General features: G+C 29.7%; 2 protein-coding genes across 2 annotated transcripts; both read right to left on the bottom strand.

Moving 5' to 3' along the window:
* Positions 1-340: 340 nt before the first annotated feature.
* Positions 341-6,719, bottom strand: LOC135960241 (protein 5NUC-like). The gene is made up of 7 exons (XM_065511482.1): positions 6,569-6,719; positions 2,334-2,584; positions 2,109-2,259; positions 1,793-2,049; positions 1,450-1,726; positions 1,083-1,383; positions 341-1,023 (listed from the first exon to the last, which is right to left on the bottom strand). Exons 2-7 carry the CDS (start codon positions 2,570-2,572, stop codon positions 434-436), a joined length of 1,815 nt encoding a protein of 604 aa, XP_065367554.1. The 5' UTR covers positions 2,573-2,584; positions 6,569-6,719; the 3' UTR covers positions 341-433.
* Positions 6,720-16,773: 10,054 nt separating this feature from the next.
* On the bottom strand, positions 16,774-17,249 carry LOC135962165 (uncharacterized). The gene is made up of 2 exons (XM_065513935.1): positions 17,089-17,249; positions 16,774-17,018 (listed from the first exon to the last, which is right to left on the bottom strand). Exons 1-2 carry the CDS (start codon positions 17,185-17,187, stop codon positions 16,899-16,901), a joined length of 219 nt encoding a protein of 72 aa, XP_065370007.1. The 5' UTR covers positions 17,188-17,249; the 3' UTR covers positions 16,774-16,898.
* Between the last annotated feature and the right edge of the window lie 2,253 nt (positions 17,250-19,502).

The following is a 19,502-nucleotide window of genomic DNA, read 5'->3' as shown; positions in this document are numbered from 1 at the left end:
AAATCACCATAATGAAATGCATGTCTTAAATATTTATCAAATTCGTAAAAGAAAAAGTGTTTAAACAAATAAAACTTGATGCATATCGAAAGTAAAATAAAATGCAAAACAACGTAACACCATTTCAACAATTTTTTACAATTATATTATTATGTTGTTACGTATTATGCATTTTATATGATGATGTTCTAGATTAGTGTTCGTGAATACAAATCTCAGTTGTTTTAAAAATAATAATCAGATAATTTGAATTATTAAAACTTAAGTAACAAAATATGTACTCGAGTATTTCTTTAGAATACATTAATTTCCTAAATTTAACATAAAAAACTGATGCTCATTAAATAACAATCTCGGGACTTTATTGATATTTATAATACAAAATGTTCCTGAGTTTTTTTATAAATTTTTATTGATTAGATTAAATATAACTTTAGTTGGTAAAATTAACTGTAAGAAGTGCCATTACGGCAACCATTAACATAGAACTTGACACAGACATCATGGCACCATCATCTCCGTTGTCCTCATTTCCTCCATTGTTCTTTTTGGCAATTATTGTAATTCTTTCTTCAACTTCTGGGTAAACGAACTCACGTTGGTTCAGATATTGCAATAAAGCACCGTAATCATCTTTCTGCAATCGTTGGGTGTTATTGTTCTCTACGAAAGTGTGACCATCACCGCCATCAATAAGGAATTTTTGTACAATTACATTGTAAGATTTATCCAGTTGCAAGGGTTCGTAGGCGGGCACTTTGCATTCGGAGCAGCGGACATCTGCTGAAACAACACGGCTTCCAATGTCTTTGTTATAGTCAAAGACTGTGTGTACACCTGACATTTGTAGGAATCCACCATTGGAATCTTTTGCCTCCATAGCAGCGGAATGTTCTAAAGCATTCCAAATAATTTTACCCGAAATTTTTGATATGTACAAATCATTTCCAAACGGCAGCACAGATAAAACATCAGTGGCGAGAATTGATCCATCTGATCGTTTTTCAATAGAGCTGCGAATACCTAAAAATTAAACCATTTGATCAATTGACAAACATTTTTTTGTATTAAATTGTACATACCTCCGCCCTGTATGAAGGCGATTGGTGCATCCGTCCAATATGAGCCACCTTGATTTTCCAATACTCTTGCGTATACCATTGAGTCAGCTACCATATTGCCCAGATTACACTCGCCACTGCGACAAATTTCGGCGCGACCCTCTAAATGCACCTTTGTGCGTCCAACTACATTCGACTCCAATGCGGTGATATTTGGCCTATATACTTCAAGTAACTGGAGTAGATCATCATCTCTGGGTATTTCAGCATTCAAAAGAATAGGAGTGCCATCGAATTCAATTAGATTTCCCGCACTGTCAAACTGAAATCAGTCTCAACTGTTAAATCACATTCTTAATAAATATAGTAAGTTTATAGTGATACTAACTTGTACATGTAGTTTACCCAAGTATTTTGTATAGGCGTAGGCTTGGACGACGGGTACTTCTTTGCCACTGTGCTGTTTAACCACCGTTGGATAAGGACCATCAATACGCTCGGCATCGGGTTGGTCACCATTGTATAAGAATGTATTTGTATGGCCACCAATTACAAGATCCACATCAGGACATTTCATAGCAATCTCTTGATCCTTTAGGTAACCGGAATGTCCCAATGCAATGATAATATTGATACCTTGTTTCTTGATACGTTCAGCTTCCTCACTAAAAATTCATTCCATTTAACGGTTAAAGCTAATCATTATTCTGATTCGTATTATGTAAACATACTTGATTGAAACAATTTCATCCATGAACTCGACTTCATTGGGCACCGTCAAATATTTAGTTTCGGGCGTTAGGTAACCGATGACAGCAACTTTTACGCCACGTACATCTAAAATTGTGGAATTGTAAAAGTTTTTCGCTTTTGCTAGAGCCGGTTCTTTTCTGACATCCAAGTTGGTAGTCAAAACGGGGAATGTGACTGCATTAAGGAAAGGCACCAATCCTGCTACATTCTCATCAAATTCGTGATTTCCTAGAGACTGAATTATTTATTGGCATAAATCGAAACTGTTTGCACGATAAGTGTAAGGCAACTTACTATTGCATCCGGTTGCAATTTGTTTAGGAAGGCAGCGGTTATATTGTCTTTGAAAACCGTAAACCAGGGCGTGCCGGTGTATGTATCACCCGCATTAAGATACAACACTGGAGTACCTCCCTCATTAGCTTCTTGGCGAAATTTACGAACTCTGTTAACAGATTTATTTAGATAATTATAAACATACGAGTTTATTTTTAGTTATTAAGTGGAAAAAGGACTTACTCATGTGCCACTCTAGCGAATCCTCCATAGCATTTATTGGTATTGGCCAGTTCGGTGGTACATTTGCCACTGTCTACACTCGTCTGCTCAAAACGTGCATGCATATCATTGTTGTGCAATATTATGAATTCGGTAGCCACATGATCGTTTGCAAAACCGACAGGATTGCCATTAATTTGGCCCAAACACACCAAAAGGCCACATACATGGGCCAACAATAATTGGCTCTTGGACAACATATTTTATGGATGCTAAGATTTGTCGTGATTGGTGGGTTGGTTGGTTGGTTGGTTGGATCAATAAAAACCAAAATAAATTTATGATCTTTTTAATGATGTAATTATCTTTATGTATATGAATGTCTATGAATGAATGATTTTTAATGATTCTTTCAAAAATATGCTCTTAAGTTTTATTACTTTTTTTATAGCAATCATACATATTCATACGTTTGGAAGCTAAGCAAACATTCCAAGCGTTTAACATAAGAAATTATTAAATGATTTAATTAATATTGTTCAAAAAGTACTGCTATATTATTGCTAATTTCAAACACTTTTCTAAAGCCAGCGGTTATCGGTTATTTCGAATTTTTATTGTGATAAATTTGATTAATTTTTAAATCCTTTTTTGTAGCATCAACCAAGTTGAATTTCAATTAATAACTGAGTAATTGTTTAAGAACTGAAACCAGTATAACGAAGTATTTTAATTATATTTTTTTTTCTTATTCCAAAATATTTGAACAAAAAAATAAACACTTAGATCACTTTTTGTTAAAATGACTTCATATCTATGACTTGATGAAAACACTACTGTTTATGGAACACTTGGACGAAATACCATCAAGCTGTTAAAACATAAGTACATACACATGTTGGTTTTATTTTTTCATTTTTTTTTTAAAGACAAACATATGTTTGTTTCATTTATAACAATTTCTATCTTTGGCACTTGATTTCTTTAAATTTCATTAAAGAATTGATCTCAAATTGCCCATTAATGCAAACATATGTACAGTATGTGAAAAAAGTAGATACCCCAAGAATAAACTATAGATAACAATAGTGTTCTATAAAAAGATAGCCGACGGTAATATTGTATCGACTGCTCATACAAATACTATTAATATGACATTATTGATCAATTACATTAAAGCATTTGATTATGTATAATACAAATTTGCGATGTATGTATTTAATTGAATGGATTCATTAAATTCCTAAATCGAAACTGATCCTGATACTATTTAACAGAATATACAGTACAGAACTTGTCCCTGATTATATTATCGAGAGCTTTTAATTTACACTTTCAATTCTATTGTTTATTAATACTCACTTAACGAAAATAAATAAAAAAAAACAAAAATTATTAAAAACTGATAAGCATTTGGTTAATGTGGTCGTTAATCATATAATTTAAGGTATTTTGTTTATTATTTATAAATTGTCAAGTTTGAATGTGCAAGTACGAGTACACCCAGTAAACAATATTTGCCGTCATATCTGATGTAAGAATATTCTGAACTATGTCTAATTTTGGCTGAATAGTCAGAGATTTCAGCACAGTTTCTGGAATTTTAAAATATGACCGATATTATCTTATCTAAATCGTTCATTAACAATTGTTAATTCATTTCATTCAACAATTAAACATTTTCAAAATGGACTTTCAAAAAAATAGCAAAATATTTGAAGGTTCATCGTAACACTATTTCAAAAACAGTATAAGGAAGATTTGAACAGTGAAATAAAACCAGGATCATATAGAAACAAGTAAGAAAGTATGGTCGGTCAAGCCCGACCATATAATACCCTACACCAAGTAAATGAGCAAAAATATTTTTCTTTTAAAATATCAATAATTTATATTCGTGAGTGATTTTCGGAAGTGGGCCTTATATGGGAGCTATGACCAATTATGGACCGATCACCATGAAATTAGGTCCTGTGATTTATGTCTATATGAAAGTTATTTATGTTGAATTTTGTGTATATACCAACATTTTTAAGTGATTTAAGCACGTTAAAGTGATTTTCGGAAGCGGGTCTATATGGGACCGATGGTAACCAAATTTGGTGACATGAATTTCGTATATATAAAACTTATTTGGAGCGAAATTTGTGTAGATACATATATAAATTAAACATTTATGACCGATAAAGTCCAATTTCGAGAGGACATTTGTATGGGGGCTAGGTGAAATAATGGACCGATTTCAGCTAGTTTCAATAGGCTTCGCCCTTTAGCCGAAAAATTATATGTACCAAATTTTATCGAAATATCTTCAAAATTGCGACCTGTACTCTGCGCACAAGGTTTACCAGACGGACGGACATCTTATAATCGACTTTGAAAGTGATTCTAAGTCGATCGGTATACTTTAAGGTGGGTGTTAGACCAATATTTTTGGGCGTTACACACATCTGCACAAACGCATTATACCCTCCCCACTATGGTGGTGTAGGGTATAAAAAGGTCTAACAAATATTGGTAAGGCAAAAGAACAACTATTTCGAAGAGCACCGAACACTTATATCACAAAAGCAGCTCAAAAAGTTAAATGCTCTGAGCCATAGATCATAGAGCCAAAGCTAATGCAGAAAGTTCCAGATCGCAATGCGTTAAAGAACTTAGAAGCAAAAGAACGTGTGAAAAAATTTTGGCAAATCGACCCAATTGTCCAGAACTACGGCCTTTGGAAAGGTAAAGAACACAGGAAATGTATCCCAGGACATCTCCGATATTAAGCATAAGTGGACCACCTCGTCCAAAAAGGTAACAGAAGCAACTATTAAATCTTTAATGTGAGGATTTCCGGAACAAGTGGATAAATTTATAAATACCGAGTAATATGCCAATATTTTAAGGTTTAATGAATTTGTACAATATTTGAATAATTATCAGAATTTTTATATTGAACGGTTTAAGTTTTTTTTTTATTCGTCCTATTTCTGATGTTTGTATCTATCTAAAAGTTCTATTCGAAATACCGTAACAATGTCTAAAATTTCCTTAGAATTTACCTCAGAACTCGTACAGAATTCTGTCCGACACATTTGAATAAATGTACCAATTTCCCCATACAAATTTCACATAAATTTCGATATAATGTTGTACTAACATCGGTTATAAAATCGTCCAAGAATTCTGACCGAATTTGACAAACAAATGTTTAGTGGTTATACAAATGTACATACGAGTATGTATGAAAGTACCGGTAATAAATTTTTTAATTTCAGTTAAATCATTTAAAAGATTGTAGATTAGATTTTGCAAAGTATTACTACTTTGATTATCTAAATAATATACTATTACGTCTAATAATAACACATGGTTTTTGAGAATTTGAAAATATTTTACGATATTTGAAGCAGGAAAAACGTTTCGATAGTTGTGCCATATATCTATGTATATCTTTAAAAAAGAATGACGCAAAAATCCAGTCAAAAGAAATCGAATTACAGTGCAAGTGTTAAAAACTTGCGAATGATATAGAAAGTGTTGAAATAAATAAACAATAAACAAATCTATACTTAGTAGTAGCAGTTGCAATAAAGATATCAGGAGATCATGTGCTTCAAAACAACTTTGTTACTAAATGCTGTCTGTACCTGTACATCAAATGACATTCTGAATGACAGTCAATACAAGTAAATAAATAAATAAATGCAGATGTGTAACAAATTACTCTTTAACTCTCCCTCTCTCTGTCACTTTATAGATTGTTTAACTCCATTTATCTTTGATATCGTGTTTTGCTTTTGTCAAAAACATGATTATGACATCTGTATCTACAACCATAAAACAGCATCAAATATCACACACGAAATACGTTTATTTTTTAAAAAAAACAATAAGTAACCGTTTTTTTGTTATTGTTATTAGCAACAAACAATAAATTATTAAAAATTAATACGTGGTATTGTATTGTAAATTGTATTGCACTGTGTGGGCTGTTGTAGATGATGAGTTATGAAAAATAGCAAAAATTGGGAATATTTTTTTTTTAAAAAACACCCGCACTAGGTTTATTTATTTTACACACAGGTGTTAAGAACAACAAAAATATTAAAATTATTTTGAATGATAAAGTTAAATTTGAATGTATGTGTGCATCTAAAAAACTTTATTTAATTAAAAACTCACAAAAATATAAATGAAACAAAACCAATTAAATGAAAGTAAAATTCAAGTTTAAAAACAAAATAAAATAAATAAAAAATGTATACCCCCGTTTTAGTGAGTGTTTGTATATTTCGCGCTCGATGCTTAAAATCAAACTGACACAGTATAAACGATTTTTATTTTTAAGAGTAGAGAAACACTAGCAGCAAGCGCTACAATTCCTCAATTCAAATAAGATCATACAACCGACAATCAGAAACCGACGAATACATTCATACAATATGACACTATCTGAAAGAAGTTAAAAATTTTGTTTTTGTTACACTATCAAGTAAAGTAATAAAAAATTAAATAAAAAATAACACAATACAGAGAAACAACATCAATATGTGCTTGATTTGTTGTTTGTTAGTTGGATGGATAGACAGATAGACTGATTGACGTTCATACTTATATATATGTATATTTAGTTAGTATGGCAGGGTGGCTGACTGGCTGGCTGGCTGGTTAGTTGGCTTTGTATCGTTTATTTGGAGAGCTCTCTATATGGTATTGTTAATTGCACCCTACATCACATAATGAAAATGTTCAAAAACATTGCAGTCATAGGAAATAAGTTTAAGAAAATTTTGTTAAACATTTTCACGAAACCTAAAAAAAAACCTAACTCTATTGTCAGTAAAAACCTAACTATATGAATGTATTAGTATAGCAGAGCTGTAAATTAATCATTCATTTTTTAATTAACTCGCGAATCATTCACACAAAAAAATGAATTGAATGAAATTTGAATCAATTCAAATGAATTTGGTAAAGATGAATTGCAATTCGTTTCCAATTCAAATGAATTGAATTGATTTTGAATTAATTGAAATGAATTAGCAATTCATTTCCAACTCCGAAGAGGAATTCGCAGCATATTTAGCAGATTCTGCTGCATAATTATCCGACGGAAACACAATTGTGTTTTGAACTACATACATTGTTATTTTTCCTGATTTTTGATTATTTGTGGAAGATAGTTTTATTTTTTTGAAATAAATTAACATAAATATTAGAAAAATTTTTGTCGTGGGACACAAAATTTTAAAAATTAATAATTGCTTCTTGAATATTAAATGTGTTTTGTAGTTCAGCGTATTTCAAAATAAAAATCAGTTCTTCTTGAAGAAACAAACTCCAAACACCAGGTTTTCATTGATCAGGCGCGGATACAGGCCAAGGCTTTTCAATTTTTGTACTGGATATTTTCATTTTGGTAGGAGACATTTTTCATTCCCCCTAGATATCTGCTCTTGAATTTGATTGATTGCAACTCATTTTTGATTCATTCATTTGAATTGCAACTCATTTCTGCCTAATTCGTTTGAATTGATTCAAATTTCATTCAATTCATTAATTCAAAATTTAGCTAATTCATAATGAATTAAAATCAAAAAAGAATGATTCATTTACAGCTGTGTAGTATAGGTACTTTTGTTTTTATGTCAAAGATCTAACTCGGTAGTCAAAAACCTATGAGATTCTCACCACTTTTTTCTCATTTGAACCATAGAGAATTATACATAGAGACGACACTCCGTATTGTCAAACTAAAATACAACAAATCATATGTATGATACAACAACAAAATACATTGACTAACATGGATTTTGTTGTTGCAAGAGTTAGGTCTTTGACAACAGACATAGGTTTTTGTCAATTACGTATGTTGGCTATGTTACCCTATGATTTTAACCCCTGAAAATTTATTGTCAGAAAAATATACATGTTTTTTTTGGTTATTTTAATGGGAAAAATTAAAAAATATTATTTAAAGAAACAAATTTAATGTTCTTCTCTCTCACAAGTGTTGAATTCACATAGCACTTGTATGTGAGAAGACAGAAAAGTTGTTGTTGTTGTAGAAAACAAGCGATTGTTTTTTGTTGTTGTTCTTTGGAAAAATATTGTAAAAGTTATTGAACTAATTTTGTAGCATTCAATAAAATTTTCATTTCAAGTATTTTATATAAAATTAAAATAACAGCATTTTAATATTGAAACATAATACTGCGATTACAATAATTAATTTTATTATTTATTATTAGTATCCAAGGGTAGGGTAACACTTTGTCGTATACAATTATTAACTTATTTTATTTGAATATTTAGAGAGTATATTCATTTTTTCACTGCGTTTTTTTAACTGGTTCATACTTAACCAGTATTATGTTTATATATTTTAGGGTAAATTATTAATCTATAAGATAATGTGCCTCCCATTATTCCATAATCTGGTTATCGTTTTTCGTAACATTTGTTTTATAAAAAATAAAAAGTTTAACGTCACAATAAAAATAAAATAACCAGACCTTGAGAGAATAGGATATGGACTTACATACATCTGTCATTTGCGACAAGAGTCTCATAAATAAAACACAAACAGCCTAACCACAAAAGTCGAAAACTCGATTTTAATTACATAAATTAGACTATTATTTTAAATTTCGTACAATATATGTATGTGTTTTGAATGTTTTTTTAAACATATATTAATACAAATAGCGTAATTACTATAATAAAACCTGATAAAATAAAGATTTTAAACTAAAATAAAATGTGTATGTATAAAAAAAATAATAAAATAACATTTAAAAATGCTCTAAGAAGAAAATAAACTTTTAATTCAATCAAACTATTTACAACATTATACAATTTATATGATATAAAAGCTTGTTGCGATATTTTCCTGGTGCTGGGCTTGTCGCTTATACATAGTATCATATAAATTGTTCCTTGAATAACATTCGAACACATTTTAAAAAACAAATATTATGAATATAATGAATTTTTTTTTTGAATATTTTTTTTAATCTTTAATTTCGAAATTGGAAAATGTAAAAAATTGGCCTCAAATAAAACAAAGTATTTTTTTAAAGATTGCTCATAAGTTCGAATTTTCGGAAATAATATTGCATTGTCATCAGGTAAAAGCATGATCTAGAGATTATTTAACAGTTTTAACATTTTTTCAAACATAACTTCGAATTTTCGAACTATTGCATATTGCATACAAAATTTTATTCGATATCGAATAAGAGAATCCCAAAAATAAAAAAACTCGCACGTTCGAATAAGTATTTGATCGTGTTCGACTGCGGTAATTAGCCTCCAGCAGTTTTAATTTTCACGTAAATGTCAAAAACAAAAACACTGCAGTGATTTCATGAAAACAACGGTAATTTAGTTAAACTGACGATTTAAAACGGTACCGGCAACCGCTAATTTGGATTATTTCGGTAACGGTAGTCGGTCTGAATATCAAAGAGTTCATGCTGCGTGGAAAATTCCAATTTTTAGTTAAAAACCTCTAGTATATAATGAACGTTTGTGATTTCCGTTATTATTTAAACATCTTACAAAAAGAAAATAAATCTAATTTGCTTTGGGAATGACTATAATAATGCAAATTTAAAATGGATAAACCATTTTAAATTCGCATTATTATAACAAACATTGCAATAGATTTTGCAATACATTTCTATGTAATATTTGATGATAAAGGTAGGGCAATATATAGATTCGGCGTAAGTGCATGTAAAAATTTGAATTTATTTTGTTTTTGTCCATGTCTTTTTTAGAAGTATTTTTTGATAAAATTGTGTTGGTTCGAATTTTCGTGAGTGTGGATGTGTGAATTTTTGCTTAGCGCTTTGAGTGTGAAGCAGTAAATTGCAGTAAGTATGTGTATATGGCGAATGAAACACTTATTTCAGTCTCTTTCATATACATTTCACCGCAGATCTGTTAAAGAATGAAAACATTTCATATTTTATTAAATAAATAAAGCTGTTTGTTTAGATTTAACGAACTCTCAATCAACTCAAAAATTACAAAAAAAATCTCTCAAATCTGTTTAAAGTTCAATCATTTTGTTAAGCTTTTTAATACAAACAAATACTTTAGAAAAATATTAAAAATAATTTTTAAGGTGAAACTTTTTTTGCCAATAAAAATTTGGTGAAAAAATTGGGATCAACAAAATTTGTATGAAAAATTTTTGTTAAAAAAATCCAGGTAGTTGCGGTTTTTTGCTTATATTTCAGACATTTGTGGGACGATTTTCACGATTTTAAATAGTAATCTAAGTTGGACCTTATCGGATATATTGATGCATCAATCATGTAATCATGTAATTTACTTGTGGCCTAGAGAAAGTTGATTTCAACATACAGAACGACAGATGGACAAACGGATATCGACTCCGCTATATATAAAGATCCAGAGTATACATATATACTTAATGGGGTTGCAAATGAAAAACATGATTAAAACGAAAGTAACTACAAATGGAAGGGCATCTTTATATATAAAAATGTTTTGCAGCTAATATAAATATTTTAATTATTTCAAATTCATTATCTGCGATATTTGAAGCCAGGTTTGGCTATCGTTACCGCTAAACCAACCTTTTTTGAAACACTATTTTGAGACAGAAAATTTAAATGACTGCACTCATAAAATGCTCTGATTGGAAATATCGCTTGCTTAAGAATTTCTAACATCGTTATTATTAATGCGATACACAAAAGCTTTTGTTAAGAAACTATTTATCTGGATCTGCTGACTGGCTGCTGCTAACAGTTGACTCACATTAATGAAATGTCTTCAGTGAGTGGAATAAACAAGTGTTTTCCCCAATTATAATCACCATTATTCTGTCTATAAATGTATAGTACATACATACTTACTTATATGTATGTACAGTTGAGGACATTTAATTAGAACAATGGCAATAAATTCTTCCTTATATTATGTTTTTTTTTTAATTTTTTTGTCATTATCTTTAATATTTTGAACCATTTCCAATCAGTTATATACAGATTATAGATATAGATATGCTGAAGTCCAAATTCATATTTTTTAAATTTTCAATTGGACTTTGTTCATTATATAACATTTTTTTATACTTCAAAACTAAATTTCAGAACTCGTGAAAGTCACACTTAAATACTTTCAAAACAATTAAAAATACTTTTGCGATTTTGAGGCTTGTTTGTTTTAACCGTTAAATTCTAAATATTTATTGTCATTGCAAATGTTTCAATTATATGACCATCACTGTAAATGTATAAATATTTATATGTTATTGTATCGACAATGATACAACTGTACTTAGTTTAACACGCTTTATTAATATGTTTGTTTAATTGAGATGACGGTTTTTAAATAAAAAAAATGGAATTGATAATTAATTCGAATTTCTATCAATCATTTATATTATTGCTAATTTTTTATTTATTCTACATTCTTAAACAGATATTCGTAGAATATCTGCCTTATAACAACTATTTCATTCAGTATTTTGTTTATAGGAAAAACATGCTTAATAAAGGGTGTTTTTTTAAACCCGATAGAACTGTCAAACTCTTAGTTTTTGACATTTATGATCTGGCAAATCATCATGAATAGATGGACGCTTGAACAACGCCAAGAAATTATCCAAATTTACAACTTATAGACGACTGTTTTATAGGCTTACCGGGTTTCAAAAATTAAGACGGATCTCTCATTACGGTCAATGAAGATCGTTACCACACCATGCTCAATGATTTTTTGTTTGAAAATATGAATGACATTGATCCGGGCGAGATGTGGTTTCAATAGGATGGCGCTAAGGCGACCACAACATCGATTTAATGAAATCAAAATTTGGCGATAACTTGATATTAGAAATGGAGCTGTCAATTGACCTTCAAGGTCGTGCAATTTTACACCTCTCGATTATTTCCAGTCGGGCCACGTGAAGTCACTGGTTTATGCAGCAATTGATGTCTTGAAGGCCAGACGTGACAAACGGCCAGTAATGATCGAAAAATTGACCCAAAACAATTTTCGAATGTATGGCCATGTATTGTTCTTTCGAATAAAAATTAGTTTTAAATAAAATTGACTTCTTTGTGATATTTTTTACAATGTCAAGTTCTCTCGGGCTTAAAAAACACCCTTAATATATTTTACAGCAACTTAACAAGTTTTTATCACAATTTAACACATTAAAAAATTTGTACCAAATTACTTGGTACATTTAAGTGTTTTAAAGATCTGCGCATTAAACATTTGTTTCTTAATAATTTCTATTATTATTATTATTAAAATTAATAACAAATGTTTGGTAACGATAAACATATTTCAACACTGTTTATTAATATTTATCGTTGTGTTATACGATGTGTTTACATAGTAAGAAATTCTTTGAACTTGAGTCAAAACATTGTTTGATTAATTCAAATATTGAAACAGGAATAACTTGAACCATTTATTATTAAACATTTAACGTACGAGTATTTACGTTTTTACTAGAGATCTTCAATAAAGTGTTATTTATGCATCACGATTTAAGTCGAATCAACATTTTTATTTAGTATGTATTTTGAATGCATCATTTGAAATGCATTTGCTCAGATTTACTTATAGGTCAATAAATTATTCAGTTTATTCGAATGCAACTACATATATCCATCTGTTAGTGTGTATTCATTCACAATACAGTATTATCTTACATCTTTAAATTCAGTACAATTAATTAAGGTTTTATATTTATTCGTAGGAATTTGAGTAGTTGTTGTTAGTAGTCACGTATGGCGCAAAATATCGCTTGCATTTGAATTATTTTAATATTTTTATTGTCGCTAATGCAATATTTAGATTTTTTCCACAAAAATATAGTATTTCTCAAAAAAAAAAAAAAAATCTTAACAAAAATTCTTCTAAATTGAGACACAAATATATATTAAAGAAAAAAATTTACTCTCTTACAACTCATATGGCAGACACTATATCCAAATACATACATTGATTTGCATGTATTTTGTTATTGCGCCCATACTGATGTACTTATGGTGCATTCGTTTGCCCATCATAAAACGTTTGAGAAAATATTACAAACTTCGGCACTTATGATTACAGGTGCACTACGCCATTAAAGGCTATTTTCGTCATGTTCAAATGACTGCCTGCTGATCTTATGTCAAAGGGAGATGCACTTAACTCTGCCATTAGACGCAATGCTTGGGGCGCTATGGAAACCTTACTAAATAACCTGGTGGAAATCATGGCCAATATTTAAGACTACTGCATTCGCAAACCTATCATCGACTGAGAATTATGCGTGTGGATCGCGACTGGACAGAATGATGTGGGTCATTTCCATCATTAGAGTCCATTTTAGGTCTTCACTGATGGTTCAAATACGAGAGAGGAATGTGATGTCTGCGAGGACTGGTATACATATACATTTTTGCATATAAAATAATTTCTGATTAGTAATAAAATTATTATAATCATAGATACGTATCTGTGGACTTTTGACAAAACAACATAAGTGAATTTTTCCAGTTTTTCATGAGAGTATAAAAACTGTTGAATTGATCGATAATTATTTTATTATTTGTCCTTAAAGAATTTCGAAAGCTTTGTATAATTCTTTGTGAAAAATAATAAAAATAATTATCGATCAATTCAACAGGTTTTATGCTCTCCTGAAAAATGTGAAAATTCCACTTAAGTTGTTTTGACAAAAGTCCACATATATATAAAAGCTATTTAAATTACGGCTATTCTCATCATATAGATAAACTAAACTTTTTGTTTGTAATTAAAAAATAATTAAGACCTACGGCAATAAATCACAATACAATCTATGACATAGATTCAGATACATTCTTTGTATTGTAGGTTAACAAATGAGAATTGAAAACACAATTTAAATTTGAAACACATCCCAAAACTATACCGTCTTAATTTTTTACTTTATTTTATTAATTCAATAATATTTTGAAGCATACTCTTTGGCATTAAAAATAGTATGTTTTAAATCATAAATTTCTTCTATTTCTATTTAACTATAAATATGTATAATAAACACCCTCTCTTCCAAGTGTTTTGTACACATGGAGTCATTGTCCAAGACAAATTTATTTTTTTGCATATTTTGTAATTTTTTGCAATTTTTGTCAGTCTTATTTTTTGTTTATTTGAACAATATTTCTACTTTTTACAACTATGTGTTAAAAAGTACATATCGTCACCTGAAATGCAAAAGGGCGTAACAACCAAAAAATTCAAATTTCAGTTTTTAATGGATATTGGTCTTCACAAATTTTTAGTTTTCTTTTTTTAAAAATAACGATTTTATTGAAGAAAGAAAATCACATTTGTAACCACAACACTTTCAATTTTTTTGTGTTTTTTTAATCTCCTGTAAAATTTAAAAAAGAGTTGATAGGTCCTTTTGTATTTTAGGTGACGATATGTTTGTTATGATTTCTGTTAAAAAATACAGTACTTTACAACAGAATTTTAAAGGTAAATAAAAAAGTATAAATATTGGGCTGCTTTTTGCTTCTTTCATGATATTTTTTTCTATTTTTGTTTTTGCTAATTTTCTGATATTTTTTGTTATAAAAACAGATTCTTGTGTATTTTTTTTGTCTTCTCTGGTGATCATGCACATATTTTTATCAACAATTTTTTTTCGCCACAAATTTATTTGAAATAAAATTTAACAAAGAATGTTTTTTACCTAAAATAGTTTTTTTAACTTTCTCAGTTGTGTGATATATTCTTGAACGGACAGAGAAGTGAAATAGCTATATTCGGCTGTGCCGAATCTGTCGTACCCTTCACCAAATTATACTTTAAAATAATAATTTTAAATATTTTTAGGTAAACAAAATTTAAAAAAAATTAATTTTTATTAAATTTTTTTTTATTTTTTAGTAAAAAAAATAGCTTGGCAAAATTTTTTTTAAATTTAACAAATTCTTTGGTGAAAAAAAAAATCGATTTAAAAATATTTTTCCCGATTTTGACCCAATACTATGATTATATACGTCGTTGCAAAAGTCTTTGAAATATCTATCATTAGATATCCAAATTGTCTATATTAATGACTTAGTAAACCAGATATACATTAACAAGTAAGAGAGCTATATTCGGCTGTGCCGAATTTTATATACCCTTCACCAAAATATACTTTAAAATAAAAATTTTAAATATTTTTAGGTAAACAAAATTTAATTTTTTTTCAGTTGTTTTTTCGAAATTGTTTTTTAAATTTAAATTTTTTTTTTTTAAATTTAATAATTTTTTTTTTAATTTAAAATTTTTTTTTTTAGTTTGTAAATTTTTTTTTAATATTTAGTGAAAAAAAATTTGGTGAAAAAAAAATTGGGGTTAAAAAATATTTTTTCCGATTTTGATCCATTGTAGGTCCAACTTACTATGGTCTTATATACGTCGTTGCACAGGTCTTTGAAATATCTATCATTAGATATCCATATTGTCTATATTAATGATTTAGTAATCCAGATATGGGTCAAAAATAGGTCAAAAATGGAGGTTGTCATGGTTTTTTCCTTATATCTCAGCCATTTGTGGACCGATTTTCTCGACCGAGCCGGAAGAATTTCGGAGATATTGATGTATCATTCGTGTATGTAAGTTATTTGGGGGCTTCAGAAAGTTGATTTCAACACACAGACGGACATGGCTATATCGACTCCGCTATCTATAACGATTCAGAATATATATACTTTGTGGGGTCGCAAATGAAAAACATAGAAATTACAAACGGAATGACAAACTTATATATACCCTTGCCACTCATGGTGAAGGGTATAAAAATAAGGGGCCCCTTTGAAAAAAAAATCAAAAAAGTTTTTGATTTCGGAAAAAAAATATTAAAATTTTTTTATTTTTTTTAAATATTTATTGGTTGGTTCAATTACAAACGGAATGACGATTTTATATATACCGTTGCCACTCATGGTGAAGGGTATAAAATAAAAACTTGAACAAAGTTACTCTGTTTACATACATATGGATGTTACATAACAAACATTTTAATTTGTTTATCAGTACTTAATGATATCCAAAAATACCACAGTACACCTGCGAATTATTAAGTACTTTTTTGAAACTTTTATAAATAACTCAAAAAATAGCCGCAGTTGAAATTAATTAACTTATAAACTAATTATGAACTGACATTTTCTTGTCAGGGACATGTGTAAAAAATTTAAGTCGGGCTGAAGCCTGCCCGAGTTGCTGGTCCTAAGAGTGATGCTGACGGCTGAATAGAAAAAATTGATCAATACTTCGATGTATTACATATCGACAATCAGTTATGAGGTTTGGGTTTGTATTGGGCAAACACAGAACTTCCCAGAAACACTCCTCATGTCCTATAGAACTAATGTGTAAATTGATGTCCAATTTAGTCCGGTATTTCTTTAGTTTATCGAATACTAACAAGGACTTATCATTTATTAATACAGATTTATTTATTTTAGTTTAAATATTTTGTAATTAATTTATAATTTAGGCTAAATATGTACCTACACATGTAGTAATAATATAACTTATCAAAAACAATTCTATTGCAAGATATTAATGCATTCCATGGAATTCTTTAACGTCCTCATGTATAGGAATGGATTCTGGTAAGAATACAGGAGGTAAACTAAGGTCTACAGGAGGAGCTGCTTGATTTTTTGTACGCTCAAATCTCTAAAAAAAATTAATAATTTATTAATTGTAAAATAGGCATACATGTTAAAAAAAAGAGAAAAAAACTTACGCCACTGGGTCCAAGCACTGAACCGTGTTCTATTTGTGGCAAAGATGCCGAGAATCCCAAAACGACCACAATCAAGAAGATCACTAAGAATTTGCTCATGTTGGTTGTGTTTGGTACTTAGCTGGAGCTTGTGTTACAATCGAATAATAAAATCAAAGTTATACATCGTTTATATAAGACGAGTGAGTTACGCTGATGACATATTTGAAAATATGTAATTATTTTTATTGAACATTGTTACAAACATTTAAAACGTAGTAGAACGTAACGTTTAATGTAAATGTATCCAATATATACTTTCACATGCTGAAAGAATGCTTGTGCTTATACATATTAACCCAGTGAGAATTCTTTAAATACCTGAATGAATGAATGAATGACGAATACGTTGAATGCAATTAATGTTAAATAAGTTAAAAATACAAACGCAGAAGACAGGTGTTGTAAGAACAGGAAGTCTTAACGTGCTGTTGCTTTGTGTTGCTGCTTGTTTGCCAGGCAGTCAGCCAGCCAGCCAGCTCGTTCGCCCGCCCGCTTACAGTGAAAGTAATTCGTAATAAATATTAACAATACGAAAGGTGTCATTCAAGACGTTCGTTTATATTGACTGTCAATAAACATTAAAATCATTAATACTCATTGCCACACTCGCTCCCTCACTGCGTGACAGAATTAATCCTTAGTAACACGTTTTGTGTAAAATTGTTTAAGAATTTTCATTTCAAGAAAACGCCAGCAAATGAAAATGTAACAAATAGAAACTTAGGCCAACTAGAAGCAGATTAGTAAGAGGAAAATTGATGTACTTCGTTTTTTCTTTAATAGTAAAGAAGTTTTATTATTAATTTCTCGACCAGAGCAAAAAAATACATTACAGGGAATTGAATTTCTTTAAAAACCAGAGCCATAGAAATACAAAAAGGCTTTATAATGATGAATTTCATGCAAGTTGATGGTTTGATATCTAAATTCAAAAAAAGGCTTCTCAAAAGAATCAGGAGAGAAGTTTACATCCCCAACTGATTTAGTCGAGCACAATCTAACTGCTGATGTTATTCTCAATGCGATAGAAACTGTTCTTTATTGGAAAATGCTACCAGAGAAACTATTGCTCCAGGAAGAAAGTTATCAATACATCTGGAACAAAGAATGTTAAATATTTTCATCTTGGAAAGGCAAAGAAACGTAGCTCGTTTCGTAAGAAAGTGTTGTTGTAAATTATAACGATTCAAACGTGGATATTTTCAATGTTAGATTCATTTTTAGAACCTAAATCCCTCCAAATAAAGGCTTTTAATGCCTCAAGTCAACATCAAGAAGAACAATTAATAAAAACGAATTTTTCGATTTAACAAATGGGCCTGACAAGTAGGTAGAGAGAACCAATCAAATAACAAGGTGTAAAAAATCTTGTCAAAAGGTCAAATTCAATCCCGCAATTCCTAAAAATTGGAGCGAAAATCCCAAAAATTGTATTTTTACAATTTTGCCTATAGGTTCCACATTTCCTTCGGGGCTGGGAAAATACTTTGGCGATAAATAGGGAACACATCCAAAGCAGCTTTTTGTTTTCTGATCCCAGCTTTGAAATTTTAGAACAAAGTTGAATTTTTGATAAAAAAAATAGGTCAAAATCCGAAGGGCGTAGGGGCGACATGTTTGAAAAATTTTACATGTTTTTTATACCAAAATGTTCTCCGTAAAAATACCTTACAGAAAAACATAAAATATATGTTCTTAAAGAAAGTTTTCTTTTTAATAAAAAAAATAGTTAAGTCTACTACTACTTTTTTATACCCTTCACCTTCGTGAGAAGGGTATATATAAGTTTGTCATTCCGTTTGTAATTTCTACATTTTTCATTTCCGACCCTATAAAGTATATATATTCTTAGTGGAGTCGATTAAGCCATGTCTGTCTGTCTGTCTGTCTGTCTGTCTGTCTGTCTGTCTGTCTGTCTGTCTGTCTGTCTGCCTGTCTGCCTGTCTGTCTGTTGAAATTAATTTTCTGAAGACCCCAGACGTCTTTGGGATCCAAATCTTCAATAATTCTGTCAGACATGCTTTCGAAGGTTTGCTATTTAAAATCAGCAAAATCGGTCCATAAATAATGGAGATATGAGCAAAAAACCGGAACAACCTCGATTTTTGACCTATTTTTGATCTATATCTGGATTACTAAACATTAATATAGACAATATGGATATCTAGTGATAGATATTTCAAAGTCTATTGCAACGATGTAGATAAGGCTATAGTGAGTTGGACCTACAATGGGTCAAAATCGGGAAAAATATTTTTTAACCCGAATTTTTTTTTCATCAAAAAATTTTTTTTGTCATACATTTTTTTTAGAAAAAAAAATTTAAAAAAAAAATTTGGAAAAAACTTTTTTTAAAAAAAATTAAAAAAAAA

This window comes from Calliphora vicina, chromosome 5, assembly GCF_958450345.1.
Source record: "Calliphora vicina chromosome 5, idCalVici1.1, whole genome shotgun sequence".
NCBI lineage: Eukaryota > Metazoa > Arthropoda > Insecta > Diptera > Calliphoridae > Calliphora > Calliphora vicina.
The sequence above is the reverse complement of the archived record's forward strand: the minus strand, read 5'-3'. Positions and strand labels throughout refer to the sequence as shown.